At 45.0% G+C, this 18,990-nt stretch overlaps 1 protein-coding gene across 3 annotated transcripts in view; it reads right to left on the bottom strand.

Moving 5' to 3' along the window:
* The window catches only part of PRKAA1 (protein kinase AMP-activated catalytic subunit alpha 1), a 35,898-nt gene that overhangs the window by 12,027 nt on the left and 4,881 nt on the right, over nucleotides 1-18,990 (bottom strand). For 2 of the 3 annotated variants that reach the window (XR_014517249.1, XM_083466051.1), the window contains exons 2-4: nucleotides 7,207-7,348; nucleotides 5,337-5,430; nucleotides 2,874-3,018 (exon numbers count right to left, since the gene is read on the bottom strand). Coding sequence is in view for 2 of the 3 variants with exons in the window: in XM_083466051.1 (XP_083322177.1) it covers nucleotides 2,874-3,018; nucleotides 5,337-5,430; nucleotides 7,207-7,348 (381 nt within the window). In the remaining variant the exon portion in view is untranslated. Of the gene's footprint in view, nucleotides 1-2,873; nucleotides 3,789-3,969; nucleotides 5,431-7,206; nucleotides 7,349-18,990 lie in introns of all 3 variants that reach the window. The other variant, XM_083466052.1, reaches the window with a different exon arrangement.

The raw sequence follows: 18,990 nt of genomic DNA, 5'->3' as shown, positions 1-18,990 counted from the left end.
CCAACGCAAAAGCCAGCTCCAGGTAGCTGGAATGCAAAACAGGATGCTGTGGTTTCTCACTGTACTGTTGGAGAAAAGGTGGAGCCTATTCTCTGTACTGAGCACCGGATGTTAGCTCAGAGTGTCATATGACCTGTGCTGGAAGTACAGGGTAGGAGTGTGTGACTCTTCTGATGGAGACTGAAGGGTGCAGTCACATTTCTATGTACTGTTGAGTGACAGGAATAAAACATGTAGAAAGGACTCCTGTCTGTCTCATTTCTCCTCCCTGGGAGAATGCAGGGAGGGAGAGAGAAGCAGAGGGTGTGTTCTTCTCACGACTAATGAGAAGAATCGCCGGGTTTGTTTACCTAGCCTGCCGAGGTCGCAGACGGACGGTAAGCACAGTATCTCGCTCAATTGCCTCGGGGGAGGCCAGGTACCTCTGCCTGTGAGCTGAAGATACTAACAGCCAGTTCATAAGTGTGTAGTTCCCAGTTGCACAGTGGCATGGGAAAGCAGGCTTTGGCTCTACTGCCCAGCAGCAGCTGATGGGTGGTAGAGTTGAAGCCTGCCAAATCAGCTGCAAAGGGCATGCAAACTGCTTTGTGCTGGGGTCTCCAAGCCCTCCACAGCCAGCTGGCTGTTGGGCCCTTGGGAACCATTATGCAAGGGGTTTTGGCAGGTAGCAGGACAACCTAGGTCAATCATCCAACGGCATGATGCTGTTCTGTGATTGGCGGGTGGGTTGTCCTGCCCACCGGTCAAAGTTGGCCTGCAGGGCTGTGGCCAGATAAGGATCTGACCTGCTGAGCCAAAAAGTTTCCCCACCTCAGCCACAGAAGGACAGCTCATCTCCCCTTAAAGCCAACCACAGGCAAATTACTTACTCTACAGTGGTACCTCGGGTTAAGAACTTAATTAGTTCTGGAGGTCCGTTCTTAACCTGAAACTGTTCTTAACCTGAAGTACCACTTTAGCTAATGGGGTCTCCTGCTGCTGCCGTGCCGCCGGAGCACGATTACTGTTCTCATCCTGAAGCAAAGTTCTTAACCTGAAGCACTATTTCTGGGTTAGCAGAGTCTGTAACCTGAAGCGTATGTAACCTGAGCTACCACTGTATTTGCAAAGGGCTGGCAGAAGGGGAAGGGCCATATATCAAGCAACAGAGAATATGCTTTGCATGCAGAAGTCTACAAGTTCAGTTTCCAGCCTCTCCAGCAAAAAAGGGGTGGGATATTTGCCTGGGAAAGCCATTGCCAGTGAGAGCAGATGCAGTTGGCCACTTGGGCAGCAATCCAGCTTGGGAAAAGGCAGCTCCTTGTGTTAATGCTGTTCTAAACCATATTTAATACTGGAAAGTTAAAACGACATTCTACTTTAAAAATAAGCAAGCAAAGCTGCTTGCTGTCCCAAAGCTTTTGGGCATTGAGATGTAGCAGTCCACCAGAGAGGAAAGATGTGGCAAGATAGTGAACCTCCAATTATACCGTACCTTTGAAATACCTAAATATTTAGCATCTTTCATCAGAGACCTCAAAGCTGTTTACAAGGGCAGGTGCTAAAACACCATGGGAACAAAACCAAGGCCAGGATTACGCAGCCATATATTCAAATTTATATGCCACAAATTATTTGTAAGGACAATCCACAGAGCAGGTGTTTGTCGATTTGCTTTCACTAGACTCAGTTTTTTAAAAGCCAAGGCAGCATACAAATAGCATGGATATATGATATATTTAGGGATTGGTGAGGGGGGCAGGCACTTCTGTCTAGAAAACAGGTTCTTCACTAAAAGGATGGAGTAGGGAGAAGGGACTGCAGGCTGACACAGTGGGCGGCTGGTGGTAAGGTGCCAACTCACATAGTGAAGCAGGGAAGATGGAGGGTGCAATCCTACACACTTACCTGGGAGTAAGCCCCACTGTGGGAGGTTACTTCTGAGTAAACATGCATAGGACTGCACTGCTAAGGATGCAGTGCTTATGAAGGGTTGCTTGCAATGTCCCCATGGAACTCGTGGGACTTACTACCCAGTTAACAAGCAGAGGATTGGGCTGCAAATTCACATTACATAAGCTTGGTCAAAGCAAGTATTGGCACCGGCTTTGATCCCATATAAACAGAAAAGAAGGCAGAGTAAATAGGATTTAGTAAGACATTTGCTTTTCCTCTTGGGTGGTTTAATCGCCAAGATGCATGTTGAGCGTTCGAATTTAAATCCAAAGTAAACAGTTTGCATTTGATTTCAAACAGCAATAGGCAAGTATACAGAATGCACTGCAGTGCTATTTTTTAATGCCACTGGCTTTCACTAAAGTATATTATACTGAGGTTTTTAAATACAAAATGTGAGCATCATCTGGATGTAGGAGCTAATCTACCACATCTGTTAGTCTATATAGAATTAAACATTCCGCAGACCAATTTTACCTGGTGAGGGAGACTAATTATTGAGCTGTTGAATCACCGTTTGGCATTTTTTTGTTTTGTTCTTATTTGTTTTAGTTACCATTTTTTCTGAAATTTTCAAACAATGTATTTTGTTAATTAAAAAAATAATAATGCAAACAGCAGCAGTATTGAGTTAAATGCTTCCTAAATGGGCAGAGCCTCGATAGCATTTTTCTGCAGTGTTCCAACAAAAAGAATTGCCCCCAAAGAAAGAAAATAATCAATGCATTCTAGAAGTTAATAACTACAAAAAAATTGAGGGGCAGACCTTAAGAACCCTTCTTTCTTTTGCTTCCTAAATAGGCAAAGGAACACCTTAGTACCACAAGACACAGAGCACTGTTTAGTATCAGAGTTCAATGCAAGCACCAGGAACTCAGTACTACATAAATGTTCATTGTATACCAAAAAATACAAGACATTCATCAAAGGAAACCTACCAAAATCGGCAATCTTGGCATTCATGTGTGCATCAAGCAGTACATTTTCAGGTTTCAAGTCTCTATGCACTACCATATGCCTATGGCAATAATCCACACCAGAAAGGATTTGCTGGAACAGACGTCTACTCTCCTTTTCATCAAGCTAACAAGAGAGGGAGGGAGAGAGAAAAACAAGGAAAGGGATACATTTTTAAACAAACACACACACATACAAGCAAACAAACAAACACACAAAGATACTGCAAGACACTTGAGCATTTCCAATTTATTAATGGCAGAGCATGTCAGCTTTGTGGCATTAGGATGCCAAATATATTCCGTTTTGTTTTGTTCAAAAACAGGGTGGGGAGAAAAATGCTGGGGTACAAAAGAAGTTGGAAAAGTTAAATAAGTCTTGCTTACTTAGTGGTGGTGGTGGTGGCAGGAGCTAGATTAAGAACTTTGCTGTCTCCAAAAAAGAGGAAAAAACATTTGGTCCTTGAAGAGCTTAGTTGTGTCAAAACCGATGTTTCAGGATTCAGAAAACAGCTTCTTAGATGCTTTGTCACGTTGACTTTACTTAATAAGGGTATCTAACATGGGTTAAAATGTCAACACACACACACACACACACACACACACACACACACACATCCTCAACCTCTCCGACCCCCAACTAAACCAAACTGCAACACACTTTTAGCAATGCTAATATGTGATTTTGCTGTTTCCCTAGTGAAGAAGGAATAATGCAACTTGCCATATGAAAAGCTATCAATCATTCTGATAAGAAAACCAGAGGTCCATCAGTTCCCGCTTAAGGTGGCATTCTAAACAGTGCCAAACATTGTTTGGTTTTGAAATCAATACTAAGCATCCCTTTGGGTAAAAACTCTGGTTCAGTATAAATACAGTGGTACCTCGGGTTAAGTACTTAATTCGTTGTGGAGGTCTGTTCTTAACCTGAAACTGTTCTTAACCTGAAGCACCACTTTAGCTAATGGGGCCTCCTGCTGCCACCGCGCCAGCGGAGCACGATTTCTGTTCTCATCCTGAAGCAAAGTTCTTAACCCAAGGTACTACTTCTCGGTTAGCGGAGTCTGTAACCTGAAGCGTCTGTAACCTGAAGCGTCTGTAACCCGAGGTACCACTGTATTGACGCCTTTTGTCACTGACTAGACCAAGATCAAAGAGATCACACAAAGCTTCATCAGACCATACCTGCAGTTCTCATATGAACCCGGGCATCTCGAATGAATGTAGCTCCATGTTTGCAATGGCAACGGATACTTAAAGGCCACCCCCCCCCCCATGAAACCAATGGAAAAGCTCTTGCTCTCACAGGAGCTCAAATAAGCACAAGGAAAACATAATGGAAGCTGTCATATATACGGTCAGACTACTGCCCATCTTGCCCAGACTTTATCTGCCTGAATATGGCTAGCAGGGTCTCATGGCAAAGGCGGCCTCACACTTCTAACTGGAGATTTCAGGATTTGAACTTGGGACCTTCTGCATGCAAAACATGTACTCTTACCAGTGAGTTACAAGACCAAAGATCAGCCTTGATCCTTGAAGCTACAAGCTAGACTGAAGCCTATCCAAATGCCTTTCCGTGCCGCTTCTTACCAGTGTGCAACCATTCATCCGTCATACAAATATATCAATAACGAAGGGAAGGAAAAAGTTGCAGCCACAGATACATGACTAAGTGTATTCACTGGGAATGCCAGTCATTCTCCTTTCCAGTTCATTGTCTATTATTCTGCATCTGCTTCCAGGAGAATATATACATTGAGAAAAAAATACTTTGGAAGGTGATGGGTCTCTCCTTCACTGGATGTTTTTAAACAGAGATTGGATGGTCATCGGTCTGTGGTTAGCTGTGATTTCTGCAATGCAGGGGGTCAAATGCCTTTCTCATGGGGTCCCTTCCAACTGTACAATTCTATGAAAAAGCACTGGCATACAATACTACTACTATTAGAAGAGGGGTGTTAATGATCAGAAATACTTAGTGTGGATACTTTCTTCAAAAGTTAACCACAGAAATGGGGGGGGGGAGAGCGACACTACTGGTATTTTTTTACATGTATGTGTACATTTTATGCATCCTATCACCCACTACTGATCTACACAGTACCAGAGTTGATGCCATTTCTAAATAAGCCAGAGACTGGGTCCTACAACTCAAGGTGGGCTGCTTTGCACAAAGACATTGCTCATAAAAGTGATTGTGGGAATGATGTAACATGGGGTTAGATAACAGTCCAGTCACTTGCTCTGTTCCATGAACTGTGAAACTGCAATTTTCTAGAACAGAGAAAGTTCATATAAGCAGACTACTCCAATGTGAAGTATACTTTTCGCATACTTCGCTTTCAATATCTAGTCTGAACCAACGAACTCACAATTCTGTACAGCAGTCCACCCAAGGTTGAAAAATATAGGGAGGACTTTGAAAAAACTGGGTAGACTTACCCTTCCATTTTTACAGATGTAATCAAACAGTTCACCTCCTGAAACATATTCCATCACCATGAATATATCAGATGGGGTGCTGATAACTTGGTACCTGAGAAAGAAAATATATTATTTTACTCACTGTATACACTTACTTGAGCCATACAAAGTGAGCAGCTCTTCCAATTAAAGGGTGTGTACGGATGAGCAACCAAATAATACATGTGCTTATCTAGAAGTGAAGTTTCATCAGGTTCAATGGAGCTTACTTTCACATTCAGAGTGCGAAAGATTTGCCTCAGGCCTTTCATTTACACATGCAGCTATCACAGGATTTTCTGAGTCAGTAAAAAATGCAGAGCACCTGGAGGGAATCCATGGTAGCTTTGATTGATGCCCCAGACTCCTGAAAGTCTTCAGGGACTGCTTTGGACTATCCTGGACCAAAGAAAATATGAAGTACTACTATCTGGAGCTGGGGGAAACATTTCAACCACCAAGTCTATTTAACCACACATCACCCAAGAGGCAGTATGACTTGACTTGACTTGACTATGGCCAAAGCTTCCACAGCTAGGGACAGCATCAAAACAAGGAGAGGAGATTCTGAGAAAGCAGGTTCTTGATCAACTAGGTTATACCTTGGATGGACTGTGTGTTGTAAAAGGATGAGACACATAGATGCAATGCAAATATACCACTCCCGGTGTTTTGAACCATGGTTACAAGATTTTTAGGGGAACTCAGGATCATGCAATCCAGTATTTCTGAAGGAGCGTCTCCACCCCCATCGTTCTACCCAGACACTGAGGTCCAGCACCGAGGGCCTTCTGGCGGTTCCCTCACTGCGAGAAGCCAAGTTACAGGGAACCAGGCAGAAGGCCTTCTCGGTAGTGGCGCCTTCCCTGTGGAACGCCCTCCCATCAGATGTCAAAGCGATAAACAACTACCTGACTTTTAGAAGACATCTGAAGGCAGCCCTGTTTAGGGAAGCCCAGCCAGATGGGCGGGGTATAAATAATAAATTATTATTATATTGTTGTTGTTGTTGTTGTTGTTGTTGTTGTTGTTAATCTCCCTGACCCTTGCCATACCTCACAGGACTCCCTCTGCCTTAACCGTGATGGTGCATTACATCAGCATTGAGTGCTACTGCTAAGGAAACCCCTTCTTAACATTGGAAGTTGTTTCAGATCTTGGCTGCAAAGCCTGGTAAAGAGAGAACCCTGGATAAGGCTTGCGGAAGAAACTGGAATCAGAGGAAGGGAAAAGAGGAGAGTCTTATGGCCCCTGATCTTCTACGGTGTGATCTGCTGCTTGCTGGTTTTGCTTTTTAGATTGCACTTTGTCTTGTTTATTGGTTGCACTTTTGTCTTATTTTGTACTGTGTCATTTTTGCATAAGCCACCTTGTATACATTTGTAGAAAGGTGGGGTATACATTTAATTAAAAATCGTGATATTGGCTCCTAAGACCTACTGCAGTTGCAACACAAGCAGGTAGTCAGAAGAGGATACATACCATAATAGGTAGACGTTTAACTGCTTGCCATGGGGCAACTGCATTACCTAGTACTAAAATACACCCCCCACACACACACATATTCAAGCCTTGCTTCCACTGACTTCCCCAAGGGAGTTATTTTCCATCCTTGTTATTGTGCGACTAAAAAAGCCTTCACTCGACGTTTTAGCCAAGTGCCTTCCGGCTCCCTGTGAGTTATAAATGGTTGCTTGCCATGACTGGTTTATAGCACAAAGAAGAAACAAGAATCACACCAGAAAACCTGCCAACATTCATTTTGCCCATTGAACGGGAGAGCTCCATTTCTCAAGGAACACCCAGCGTCAGAGAGATTATTCTTGAACGGAAACATCCGTGAACTTACAGCTTGATTATGTGCGGATGCCGGAAAAGCTTCAGGTTCTGAATCTCTCTGCGGATTTTCCCCACCACATCAAGGCTGCGAATCTTCTGCCTGTTCAAGATCTTCACGGCCACTTTGTGCCCAGTCAGCTCGTGTTTGCCAACTGAAAGAAAGAAAGAAAATGTTTAGCCAGGGTTGGCAAATATTTCTGCAAAAAACTCCAGGGATCAAGGGGCTCTCATAGACTACAGTGGTACCTCGGGTTAAGTACTTAATACGTTCCGGAGGTCCATTCTTAACCTGAAACTGTTCTTAACCTGAAGCACCACTTTAGCTAATGGGGCCTCCTGCTGCTGCAGTGCGATTTCTGTTCTCATCCTGAAGCAAAGTTCTTAACCTGAGGTACTATTTCTGGGTTAGCGGAGTCTGTAACCTGAAGCGTATGTAACCTGAAGCGTATGTAACCCGAGGTACCACTGTATTTCATTGATGCTGTATCAGGTGCCTTTACCCTAAAAGAGGTGGGGGGGGGCTTCTTTCAGATGACTTTACCTGAACAAAGGCAAGCAACACTGGTTACTTCTGCAGGAATTATTCAGCAGGACACACCTTACTTCCTGATCATTCACACACAGTTCTGCTTATTTACTATATATTGCCTTCCAGACAAAAGAAGAAAAATGACCCGGCAAGTGAGAATTGCTGCCAATCAATCAAGCAGAGAAGCTTTTGTAAACATCAAGAGGGTCGAGTGATAATGCAAAACCAAAACAAAACCAAAAACCAAACAGAAGGCACCTGTGGGAAAAGATGGGATCATAAAACAAAAGACTTTTGTGGGACAGTAACTTGCACAGACTTGGCTGCAAGAATGTTTCGGAGGAGCAATTTTTAAAAGGGCAAGAGAATGTACCTTGCAAACAGGGTCACAAGACAGTCTATGGTTGAAACTAGCAACAGTTTTGTGTTGTTATGGGAGAGGTGCAGAGGGTCGTAAATTTCATTGCTGTGAAAGGAGGTGATTGGAGGCGGTATAGTTGCACAGTTGCCCCATTCAGGACAAGGGAAGTCTCCCACACCTGCCCGCCCCCTGTCCCCCCAAAAGAGTACTTCTGTCTTGTCAGGATTCAACCGCAATCAGTTAGCCGTCATCCATCCTCCAACTGCCTCCAGACACTCACACAGGACATTCACTGCCTTTACTGGTTCTGATTTGCAAGAGCGGTAGAGGAGGGTATCATCCGCATATTGATGAACACCCAACCCAAACCCCCTGATGATCTCTCCCAGCGGCTGCATATAGATGTTGAAAAGCATGGGGGAGAGGACAGAACCCTGAGGCACCCCACAAGTGAGAGCCCAGGGGTCTGAACACTCATTCCCCACCACCACTTTGTGGGCACGGCAGAAGAGAATGGAGAGGAACCACTGTATAACAGTGCCCCCAGCTCCAATCAAAAGCATTGTCTGACTAACACAACAGTTAAGATGTCTGGAGGCAGTAACAAGTTAGGAAATGGAAAACGGTCCAGAAAAACCCAACACAGAAACATTTAAAAGAATTGTAAAATGTGAAGCTTAGTTAAAGGGAAGCAAAGGAGTAGATGCTAAAAAGGTCAAATCCATTCAAGAAACCTGGGAGTTATTTAATCCTCAGTAGTTAAACGAAGCACATTACTAGCTGAACACTGGCCAGTTCTCATGTAACTCTAAGCCAAACCATGGCTTTCCTTGCTTGTGCTAACGTGCAGGTTCTCGGAGCAAAGATCAGAGCACTTGAGCTCTTCCCTCAGTCCTGATCCTGCTGCGCTACCCAGTCCTAAACTATGGCTTGACATAACCTAATGCCTATACCAGGATTTGATGTTTGTCTTGCTGCAGACAAACCATGAGTGGCAAACCAGTAACAAACCTTGGTTAAACTGTATGGTTTCTCTGCAGCAAGCAAAGCACAGGCCCGGGTTCAGATGTACCACAACCCCAAGCCATGTTTTAGCCCCGGGTAGTATAGCAGGACCAAGGGAAGACACAGCAATCAGGATCTTTGCTCTGGAAATCCATTGTTTGCTTGCTTGTGCTAAGGCATAGTTTGGTTTGCAGATAATGCTAAGCCAAAGTCTGTGCCAAATGAAAAACACAGTGTACCAAGGAGAAAGATACTGTGGTCTTAATGACTCAGAGAAAACAGTGCACTATTCAAAGGTATTAAAATCTATTATTGCTTTTTTCCTTTTAATGTTTGACCACTTATTTTGCTTAGACAGGAGTTCTGTGAAACAAAAAAGCTTCCAGCACATTTTGAAACACTTAGATCATTAAGAGATGACAGTGCCCCCCTTTTAGGATGGTAGTTCTGTTAATAATTTACCATCAATTAACACATCTTCACACAGGGAGGTAAGCCAAACAATCTAGATGTCTAACTATGTTATGTCCCGGAATATGTAGGCAAGGTTTCCCAGTGAGGTTTTAATGCCTGTTCCTGGTTTCAGCTTACCTTCAGTATATGTTTTGCTACAGAGTCAGCAGGTGTGCGCAGGGGGTCTCTAAGACACAGCCTCGTGCGGCAAACAAGTGCAATGGAGCACGAGAAAGAAACTGTGAAGCGTTCACATCACAACAACACTGGAGGGTTGTGGCCCAGTAATAAGAGCACATGATTTCCATGCAAAAGGGCTCTGTGTTCAATCCCTGGCATTTACTATGAAAAATACCTTAGTTAGTAGGTGCTGGGAAAGACCTCTGGAGAGCCACTCCCCATCAGAGGGGTCCCCAGACTTTGGGGGCCTCAGGCACATTTGGAAATCTAAGATACTGTTGTGGGTATACAAAATACCCATTTCCCAAAAGCAATACTGGTGATGCTGTGAAACCACCACCCCACACCCCAAACAATGGCAAAACCTACACACTCCAAAACCAACAGGAGGCAACCCACCAACAAACAACTCAAAAATGCACCAAAAACCCAAACTTCAGTTTGTTTATTTTTGAAGGGACAGGTGACCAAGAAGATGTCTGAAGGTGCTGTGATACCACAACTGAGATCTCAGGAGACTGCAATGCTGAGTTACAAGGAGGGATTCATTCACATGTCGCAATAAGCCATAATTATATGTTGCAGAGGTAATGAACCATCTTACCGGAACTTTTTCTCTCCTCTGTGCTAACTGTGTTATGTGCAGACCAGGGACTACGGTTTGTTTTGCTCCAACGAACCGCAATTGGTAAAGTCACCAGTGGCAAAAGATTTAGATGCAAAATGCAAAGCCAGGCATTGTGGATTGTTTCTTACTGGAGTGAATAGGAAGGAAGATTTGTTTGTGCACAGCAAACTAAGGTTTATGGCTTACCATGACATGCAAAAATGGTCTGAGGCAGGTTGATACATTCAGCGCCTATATAGAATATGCTTTCAGTGTGGAGAGTTAAGGTGAGGAAGCAGAGTCATTTCAGCAAGTGGCGCCATTGCTGTGTTAAGTTCTTAAATAAATTCATCAGGCTAGCTCTGCTTTCCCTTTGAAAACCCTTTTTATTCCCAGAAACTTTTGAGAAATCTTATTACCCATGATTAATATAGTTTTTAGGGTTTTAGCATTTTGCCTGTAATGATTAACACCCAAAGTTGTGTTTCACTGCATACATACACACACACACACACACACACTGGGAGTTCTGGGGAGCAAATGTAGCAGGGACATAAGTATGCAAGCATGAGAGAGAGAGAGAGAGAGAGAGACGCATTGATGCCTTTCAGATTAAATTTTCCTCTACATAAAACCCTGTATCATGTAGGAAAGCAAATGCTCCAAACCTTACCCACATTTGGCAAACACTCAGAGAAAAAACAGGTTCTACCTGAAGTACTGTGGTTTTCAAGGACACACAGAACAAGGTACTCGGATGTGCTTGTTTTCCATTGAATTCAATGTTTCAAACGGGGGATAGGGTTCCTGATGATTTCAATGGAAGATAAGGTTGACCTAACTTTCGGTACCTATTCTACACGTTGGAAGTCTCCCCAAAACATCCACTGCGCAGCATTCCCTCCCAACCCCAAGATATTGCTGGATTCTATTCAATCGTAAGACCTATTTGATAAATATTCTACTAGAAAAGAATAGGAAAATAAAGGCTACAATCAATTCTGAACAACCTGATGTAAGATTGCTATGTGTCCAGCAGGTGCCTTCTCTGACTGACAGCAATCCTCCAGGATCTCAGTCAGATATTTTTTATATCAACACTTGCCTCCGCCACCCTTAGCATGGTATCTTCCAAATGTTTTGGATGAAAACCCCCATTATCCCTGACCTTTGACCATGCTGGCTGGGGCTGGTGGAGGTTATCATCCAAAACATTGGGAAACTGAGCTGCCCGATCCCTTTTTAGCCAAAGATGCTAGGGACTGAAGGTGAGACATTCTGCATGCACAGCATACGCTCCATGGTTGTACTATGGCCCCTCCCTAATAAAGAGTACAAACGCTAGCAAGTCAAACATAAACCAATTCACTTTTCCCGTTTGAGAACACATGCACGTATCCAAGTGTTTGGAAAGGAGGGGTATATGGTGGTACCTTGGGTTACATACGCTTCAGGTTACATACGCTTCAGGTTACAGACTCTGCTAACCCAGAAATAGTGCTTCAGGTTAAGAACTTTGCTTCAGGATGAGAACAGAAATCGTGCTCTGGCGGCGTGGCAGCAGCAGGAGGCCCCATTAGCTAAAGTGGTGCTTCAGGTTAAGAACAGTTTCAGGTTAAGTACGGACCTCCGGAATGAATTACCGTATTTTTCGCACCTTTTCCCTCCTAAAAAGCAAGCGAAAATGTGTGTGCGTCCTATGGAGCGAATGCAGGGGGGAGGCAGGCGGGAAAAGCCCTCAAGAGCCGCACACAAGCTTCGTGCGCTCTTGCGGGCTTTTCTCCAGGAGGGAGAAGGGACTGACTGGCTGCAGCAGTCCCTTCTCCCTCCTGGGGGAAAAGCCCCCAAGAGCGGCACCCTCTTTAAAGGCTGCGCGGCTCCTGCGGGCTTTTCTACGAGGTGGGGAAATCCCCCCACCTCCCAGAAAAGCCAGGAGAAGCCGCACAGCCCCTTTAAAGAGCGCACGGCTTCTGCGGGAGGTGGGGGAAGCTGCAGCAGATTCCCTCCTCCCGGGCTCCCTTTGAAGCGGCAATGTGGGAGGGGAGCAGCTTGCACTCGTGTAAGCAGCTCCTCTCCCACTTTCCTCCTTCAAAGCAACCACGGAGGAGGGAAGGAAGGGGACCATGGATCCTCCCCTGCTGGAGGCTTCAGCGGATTCCCTCCTCCTGGGCTCGAGCAGCGAAGAGGATCCATGGTCCCCTTCCTTCCCTCCTCCGTAGTTGCTTTGAAGGAGGAAAGTGGGAGAGGAGCTGCTTACACGAGTGTAAGCTGCTCCCTTCCCACTTTGCTGCTTCAAAGGGAACCCGGGAGGAGGGAATCCGCTGAAGCCTCCAGCAGGGGAGGATCCATGGTCCCCTTCCTTCCCTCCTCCGTAATTGCTTTGAAGCAGCAAAGTGGGAGGGGAGCAGCTTACACTCTTGTAAGCAGCTCCTCTCCCACTTTCCTCCTTCAAAGCAACTACGGAGGAGGGAAGAAAGGGGACCATGGATCCTCTTCGCTGCTCGAGGCTGCAGCAGATTCCCTCCTCCGTAATTGCTTTGAAGCAGGAAAGTGGGAGGGGGGCAGCTTACACTTGTGTAAGCAGCTCCTCTCCCACTTTCCTCCTTCAAAGCAACCACGGAGGAGGGAAGGAAGGGGACCATGGATCCTCCCCTGCTGGAGGCTTCAGCGGATTCCCTCCTCCGTGATTGCTTTGAAGCAGCAAAGTGGGAGGGGAGCAGCTTACACTCGTGTAAGCAGCTCCTCTCCCACTTTCCTGCTTCAAAGCAACTACGGAGGAGAGAAGGAAGGGGACCATGGATCCACCGCTGCTCACGGCTGCAGCGGATTCCTCCTCCTTGATTGCTGAGAGTTTCTCTGGGCAGGAATTCCCTCAGCTTAAGTGGGGTGGGGGAAGTGTGGCAGGTAGGGGGGTACTGAGCGACACATGTCTCTCAGGTGAAAATTGGGAGTGGGCATTGTCTGAAGTGGCTGTGGATCTCCTGCCGCAGAACTGTAGGACTGTATAGAGTTGGGAGGGCCACCCAAGGGTCATCTAGCCCAGCCCCCTCACAATGTAGGAATCACAGCTAAAGAACGCCAGGCAGATGGTCCCCCAACCGCTGCTTAAAAGCCTCCAGTGGTGGAGACCCCAAACACCTTCCGAGGTCATAGAATTGCAGGGTTGGAAGGGAACCCCAGGAGTCATCTAGTCCAGCCCCGGTGGACAGCGGGCGCAATCCATCCCGTTGCGCAAGACTAAAGATGCTGTGCAAGGCTAAAGAAGAAGCCAAAGCAGTGAGCGGGATGGATCGCGCTTGCTGCCTTGTCTTCTTTAGCTGCACTGGAGAGGTTATGTCCTGGCTGGAGAGGTTGCACGGCTATGGATCCCGCGCGCTGTCTTGGCTTCTTTGCTCTTTGGGGCTGGGGGGGGGGACCCGGGCTTCCCCCGCAGCCCCGAGAAGCTCTGAGAGAAGTGGACAGGCTGCATGCAGCCTGTCCGTTGCTCTTTGGGGCTGGGGGGAGGATAATATTTTTTTCCTTGATTTCCCCCTCTAAAAACTAGGTGCGTCCTGTGGTCTGGTGCGTCCAATAGAGCGAAAAATACGGTAAGTACTTAACCCGAGGTACCACTGTATATTTTGTGTGCCTTTTTGCAATACAACACCCCCCCCAAGGCCTTGTAGGTTAATCAACACCTTATAATAGAGGCTCACATAAAATGTATACCACAATTAGAATTCAACGCATATCACAATCAAGATTTAAAAACATTTGTCTAACTGAAATTTAGAGCTACAAAGCTCATATGCCCAATTTGCACATCACTGTAAACTATGGACAGTAAACTCTGGTTTGCAGTGGACAATCATTTACTGGGAATGCCGATTTTCCCCTTTTGCTTCTCCCTTAAGCATGAACAGCAGCAAACCAACCACGAACTTTGATCTCTTGCTGGGCTCTCTAGTTTATTGGTCGGAGCTGTATGGCGCAGCCTAATTTACAGACAAGATCACTCTCTAGATGACCTACTATCAAGTCCTGAGATAAGTCACTCATTTCCTCTGCAAACGCCCCTGATTAAAAAAAAAAAATCATTTGCACTTGGCCTCCCTATCCCAAGAGAGAAAATGTATGAGGAAGTTATGACATGATCGCATGAAAAATATGCTACATGGATTATCTGCACTGGTAAATGAAGCTGCAACTGCCAGAGCATGGCCAAATATTTAGATAAATAGAGAATGCCTTAAAATCAATAAGCAGCTTTTTCCCCCAAGGGTGACTGTGAAACGTTTGCAAGGGAATATCTTTTTCTATACAGAACTGCTAATACGCTTTGACAGATGGAAAATCAGAAGTCCTTTTTGTCTCTCTTTCTGTTTTCCCTTTTGCTTCTATTCTTTTTATATTCCTTCATCTCTCTCCCGCCCTTGTTTTTCTTGGTGTCCTCTACTCTGGGAGTTTTACAGTGGTGCCCTGCAAGACGAATGCCTCGCAAGACGGAAAACTCGCTAGACGAAAGAGTTTTCCGTTTTGGAGGTGCTTCGCAAAACGAATCTCCTATGGGCTTGCTTCGCAAGACGACAATGTCTTGCGAGTTCCTGCTGGGTTTTTTCCCTCCCCCCCTTTTTCTAAGCTGCTAAGCCACTTATCAGCTGATCTGATCAGCAGATAAGCTGCTAAAAGCCGCTAAAAGCCGCTAATCCGTCAATGGGCTTGCTTCGCAAGACGAAAAAACCTCTAGACGAAGAGAATCACAGAACGGATTCTTTTCGTCTTGCGAGGCACCACTGTATTGGGATTATATACACAGGAAGGTGATGGATGGTTGGTGAAGGACCCTTTATGAGGGGCAGAGAAGGGAAGATCTCCCAGGGTGGGCGATTGGGAGAAGAAAGGAAAGCTCACCCCTTTCTATGTGAGACAAGGGTTAAGATCGACCTTTAAGAAAGGACTCTGCATTTTATTTTCTCTTTCTCTTTCTATTTCGGTTACTTTTTCTTGTACTGTATTATGAAAAAACCTTAATAAAATATTATTGGGAGGGGGAGAGAACTGCTAATAAGGAAGGGAAAAAACACATCTCTTGGTGCCTAGTCACTCTTTGATCATTGGTCTCCCTCTTCACCTTCACAATTTCTTCTTACCGTTTCTCAAACAGAAAGCAATTTAGCTTTATTGTTCAGTTTCTGGAAAACCTGAAGAAAAGCCAGGCAGCCAAACTAAATTTGCTAAATTGCATGCTTTTAATACAAAGAGAGAGAACAAGAATCTCTGGTAAGCAGAAAGTGTTCAAAGGACCCGACAAAAAATTCATTGGCGACAGACAGTTGGCTGCTTCCACCTCTGGGACTGAATTGCAAAGTTCAAAGCAAGCTTGAAGAGTTCATAGCATTGCCTTGGTTTCTGTGGGAAAGGAAGAAAAGGCAAAGCAGACTTTCCTTCCTTATCCCATCAAGTTATTTCCCACACAAAGCAAGGACACAAAACACAGCTTTTCTCTAAAATCAGAACACAAGATACTCAGATGCAAAATTCTAACTATCAAAGTGAAGCAAGTTTAGTTAGCGTGCCTAATAAGTTCACAAAAAGTTACTAGTTTTTATTTTTACTAGCCTGCCTGGTCTCAAATGCCTGTGCTGGTCATTTGGTGTATACCGACGGGCTGCAATCCTAACTATGTCCACTCAGATGTCAGTCTCACTGAATTCACTGTGGCTTACTCCCAGGTAAATGGGATTCAGATTGCTGTCTAACAGATTTGGACAAACAGGGAAGATTTTGAGGCCTGCTTATCAGGAAGGTGTTTTGTGTTTTTTTAGTAGCTCACCGTGGGCACCACCTATTTAAAAACATGAATCAAGTGGTTTAAAATGGCCTAAACCTGGATTAAGGTGGGTTGAACCAGAGAGTTGCAGATTCTGAGGACTGAATTATGACAGCCAGTTTTCAGAGGTACTGTGTCCAAGTTTAAGCATAGGAGGAAAGTTAGCATGATACTGTATTCACATTACTGCCAGCTCATCATACCATACATAAATCACAGTAACAAAGTCTGATTTGATACTGGGATGGCTCAGCTGGTGCAGCATAAGACCCTTAATCTCACGGTTGTGGGTTTCTAGCCCCACATTGGGCAAAGGATTTTTGCATTGCAGGGGGTTGGACTAGATGACCCTCGTGGTCCCTTCCAACTCTGCAATTCCACGATTCTATGATGCTCTGGAGAATATGTTTAGCCTGGCACATGGCCTGCACAACGAAGCCCAATTTCAACAAAAGTTTAAAAGCTGTGCGTAACAACTAGATGAGAAAACAGAAATCCTAGAACATGAGTATTGTTTCTCATAACAAAGCGTGGGCAGAATATGATTCAAGAACCACAAAACATAGCAGTACCGTTGTCCCGGGTCAAAATAGTAGCCTTGAGAAAACTAGGTCTTGCACTGTTATGAAACATAAAACATACAGCACAGCATGCTATAAACGATGATAGCAAGAGGCCTTTGGGAGGGGAAAAAATGGATTAGCCAGCCAGGATTTCTATGTGAGATATGGTTCTTCAGCAACTCAAGCAGGTTATTATTATTTTTAAATTTTATAGATCACCTTACCAGTTATGCAACCGCCCAGGGCAGTGTAGGGACTATAAACACATACAATAAAACCAGTAACAACGATCATTATCATCAGGCTATCAGCTCACTCTAAAACTAGCAGCTAAAATGTCAATAATTTCAAAGGTCGGGCAAAACGCATTGGCTTCTGTCATTTCCCTAAGGGCAAGGTAGAGTTCTCTAGGGAGGATGTTCCAATGAAACTGAGATACAACAGGAAAGGTAAGTATCATGTACCCTCCTGGAACAAGCCTCCCACCAAATGGAACAGAGACCATCACCTTCAGGTCTATAAACATTTATTTCCACAACATCTACAGTTCATCCGCTGCGAAAGCTGACATGCTGAGGGATTAGCAGGGCAATAAAATAATCAGATTATTTTCTTTTCTGCCCCAGTGGGTTCTAAGCTTATTTCACAATGGTTGGAAGTTTGGGATGAGGACAGACTCCACATTTCTACAAAAAGTTACACTCACATGTACACATGTGGGATTTGCCTCCAGGTAAATATGCACAGGTTCAGGCTGTGTGTGAAAGCACCGGCAGGAGATAGTATCTACCCACCAGGAAAACACTTTACAGAAGACAAATGGGATGTGCAACAAAATGTTGCCATATACAACATGCCGGTCCGGGATATTCCACTCTATTCCCCTTCCTCCCATTCCCCCCCCCCCACCCTGCCCCATATAATTAGTCAGTATCCATGTCCACTGAGCACATTCGAACCATACAGGGCCCCTTTCCCCAACCCAGACGTGTACTTCTGCAAATCTCAGGGCTCCCCAAACCTGATGACACTTCCCTCTTGGATGTGGATGGTATCACATGAGGACCATTATTCCGAGAACTGAAATCGCTTTTAGTACAGAGGGGACAGAGCAAAGATAGGCAGCTTCCATCCAAACTCTCAGGGGTCAAACAATCCAACCCACACGCATATGATAAGGGTCTTGAGCAAAACTGGTACAACCAGAAGTAACTTCATAGGAACATAATGCAGACACCCTACTGAGAGATCATCAACAGGATTGCAAAGGAACAAAAGTCCCTCCCCAAAGCTCTGCTCACCAAGTAGATCTGCTGTTGTCCCTTGTCTTAACTGAGCATTGCTCCTTTTTCTGCGAGAGAGGAGGAGGAGAAAACCTTAAACCACACCTTGAATCAAATTTGGCAGGACTGCTGGGAGCCTCATAAAGTTATTTCAGGCACTTTATGACCTGCAGACTTTAAGCTGGCCACCTCCAATATGGAGTACAGAACAGAAAATAATAGACTCAGGAGGAAGATGGTCTTGTTTTTAAAACAGGAAGACTGTATTACCAGTTATGTTCTGAGGCTTCTAGAAACACAGGAAGTTGCCATAGCAAGTCAGATCATTTGTCCATCTAGCTCAGTGGTGTCCAAACCTTTTTCAAAGAGAGCCAAGATTTGATGATTAGGATTGAGGTTGTTGAGCTTTTTTATGATTTTACCCCAAAGTTGGAAATAAACTGCCGCAGGGGCTGGATTAAACCAACTGGTGGGCTGGATTAGGCCCCCAAAACGGACTTTGGACATGCCTGATTCGAGCTCAAGCATAGGCAAACTCGGCCCTCCAGATGTTTTGGGACTACAACTCCCATCATCCCTACCTAAGAGGACCAGTGGTCAGGGGTGATGGGAGTTGTAGTCCCAAAACATCTGGAGTTTGCCTATGCTTGAGCTAGCTCAATACTGTCTACAGCGATCAGCATAGATTCTCCAGGGTTTCAGACTGGAGGCCTCTCCCAGCCCTACTTGGAGATGCTGGGTCCATGTTCTGCTACCTTCTGCATGCAAAGTAGATGTTCTGCCACTGAAATGTGGCCCTTCCTGCCGAACCACATAGCTCTTGAAGGTCTCCAGCTCCTACTAAACATGATCAGCACTCGAAATTAGCTAGCGCGTTTTGCAATGGAGGATTGTCAGAATGCGAGCACTTCCAGAAGTCTTGCTGCCATGTGTGGCGACTGAGACTCGATAATAAAATTGTCACAGCTGCCACTGAGGGCATGGGAGGAGAAAAGCCTTCCTGT

The sequence above is a fragment of the Podarcis liolepis genome (genome assembly GCF_965112155.1).
Source record: "Podarcis liolepis genome assembly, chromosome: 11".
NCBI classification, from domain to species: domain Eukaryota; kingdom Metazoa; phylum Chordata; class Lepidosauria; order Squamata; family Lacertidae; genus Podarcis; species Podarcis liolepis.
This window is presented reverse-complemented; position numbering and strand designations above follow the sequence as displayed.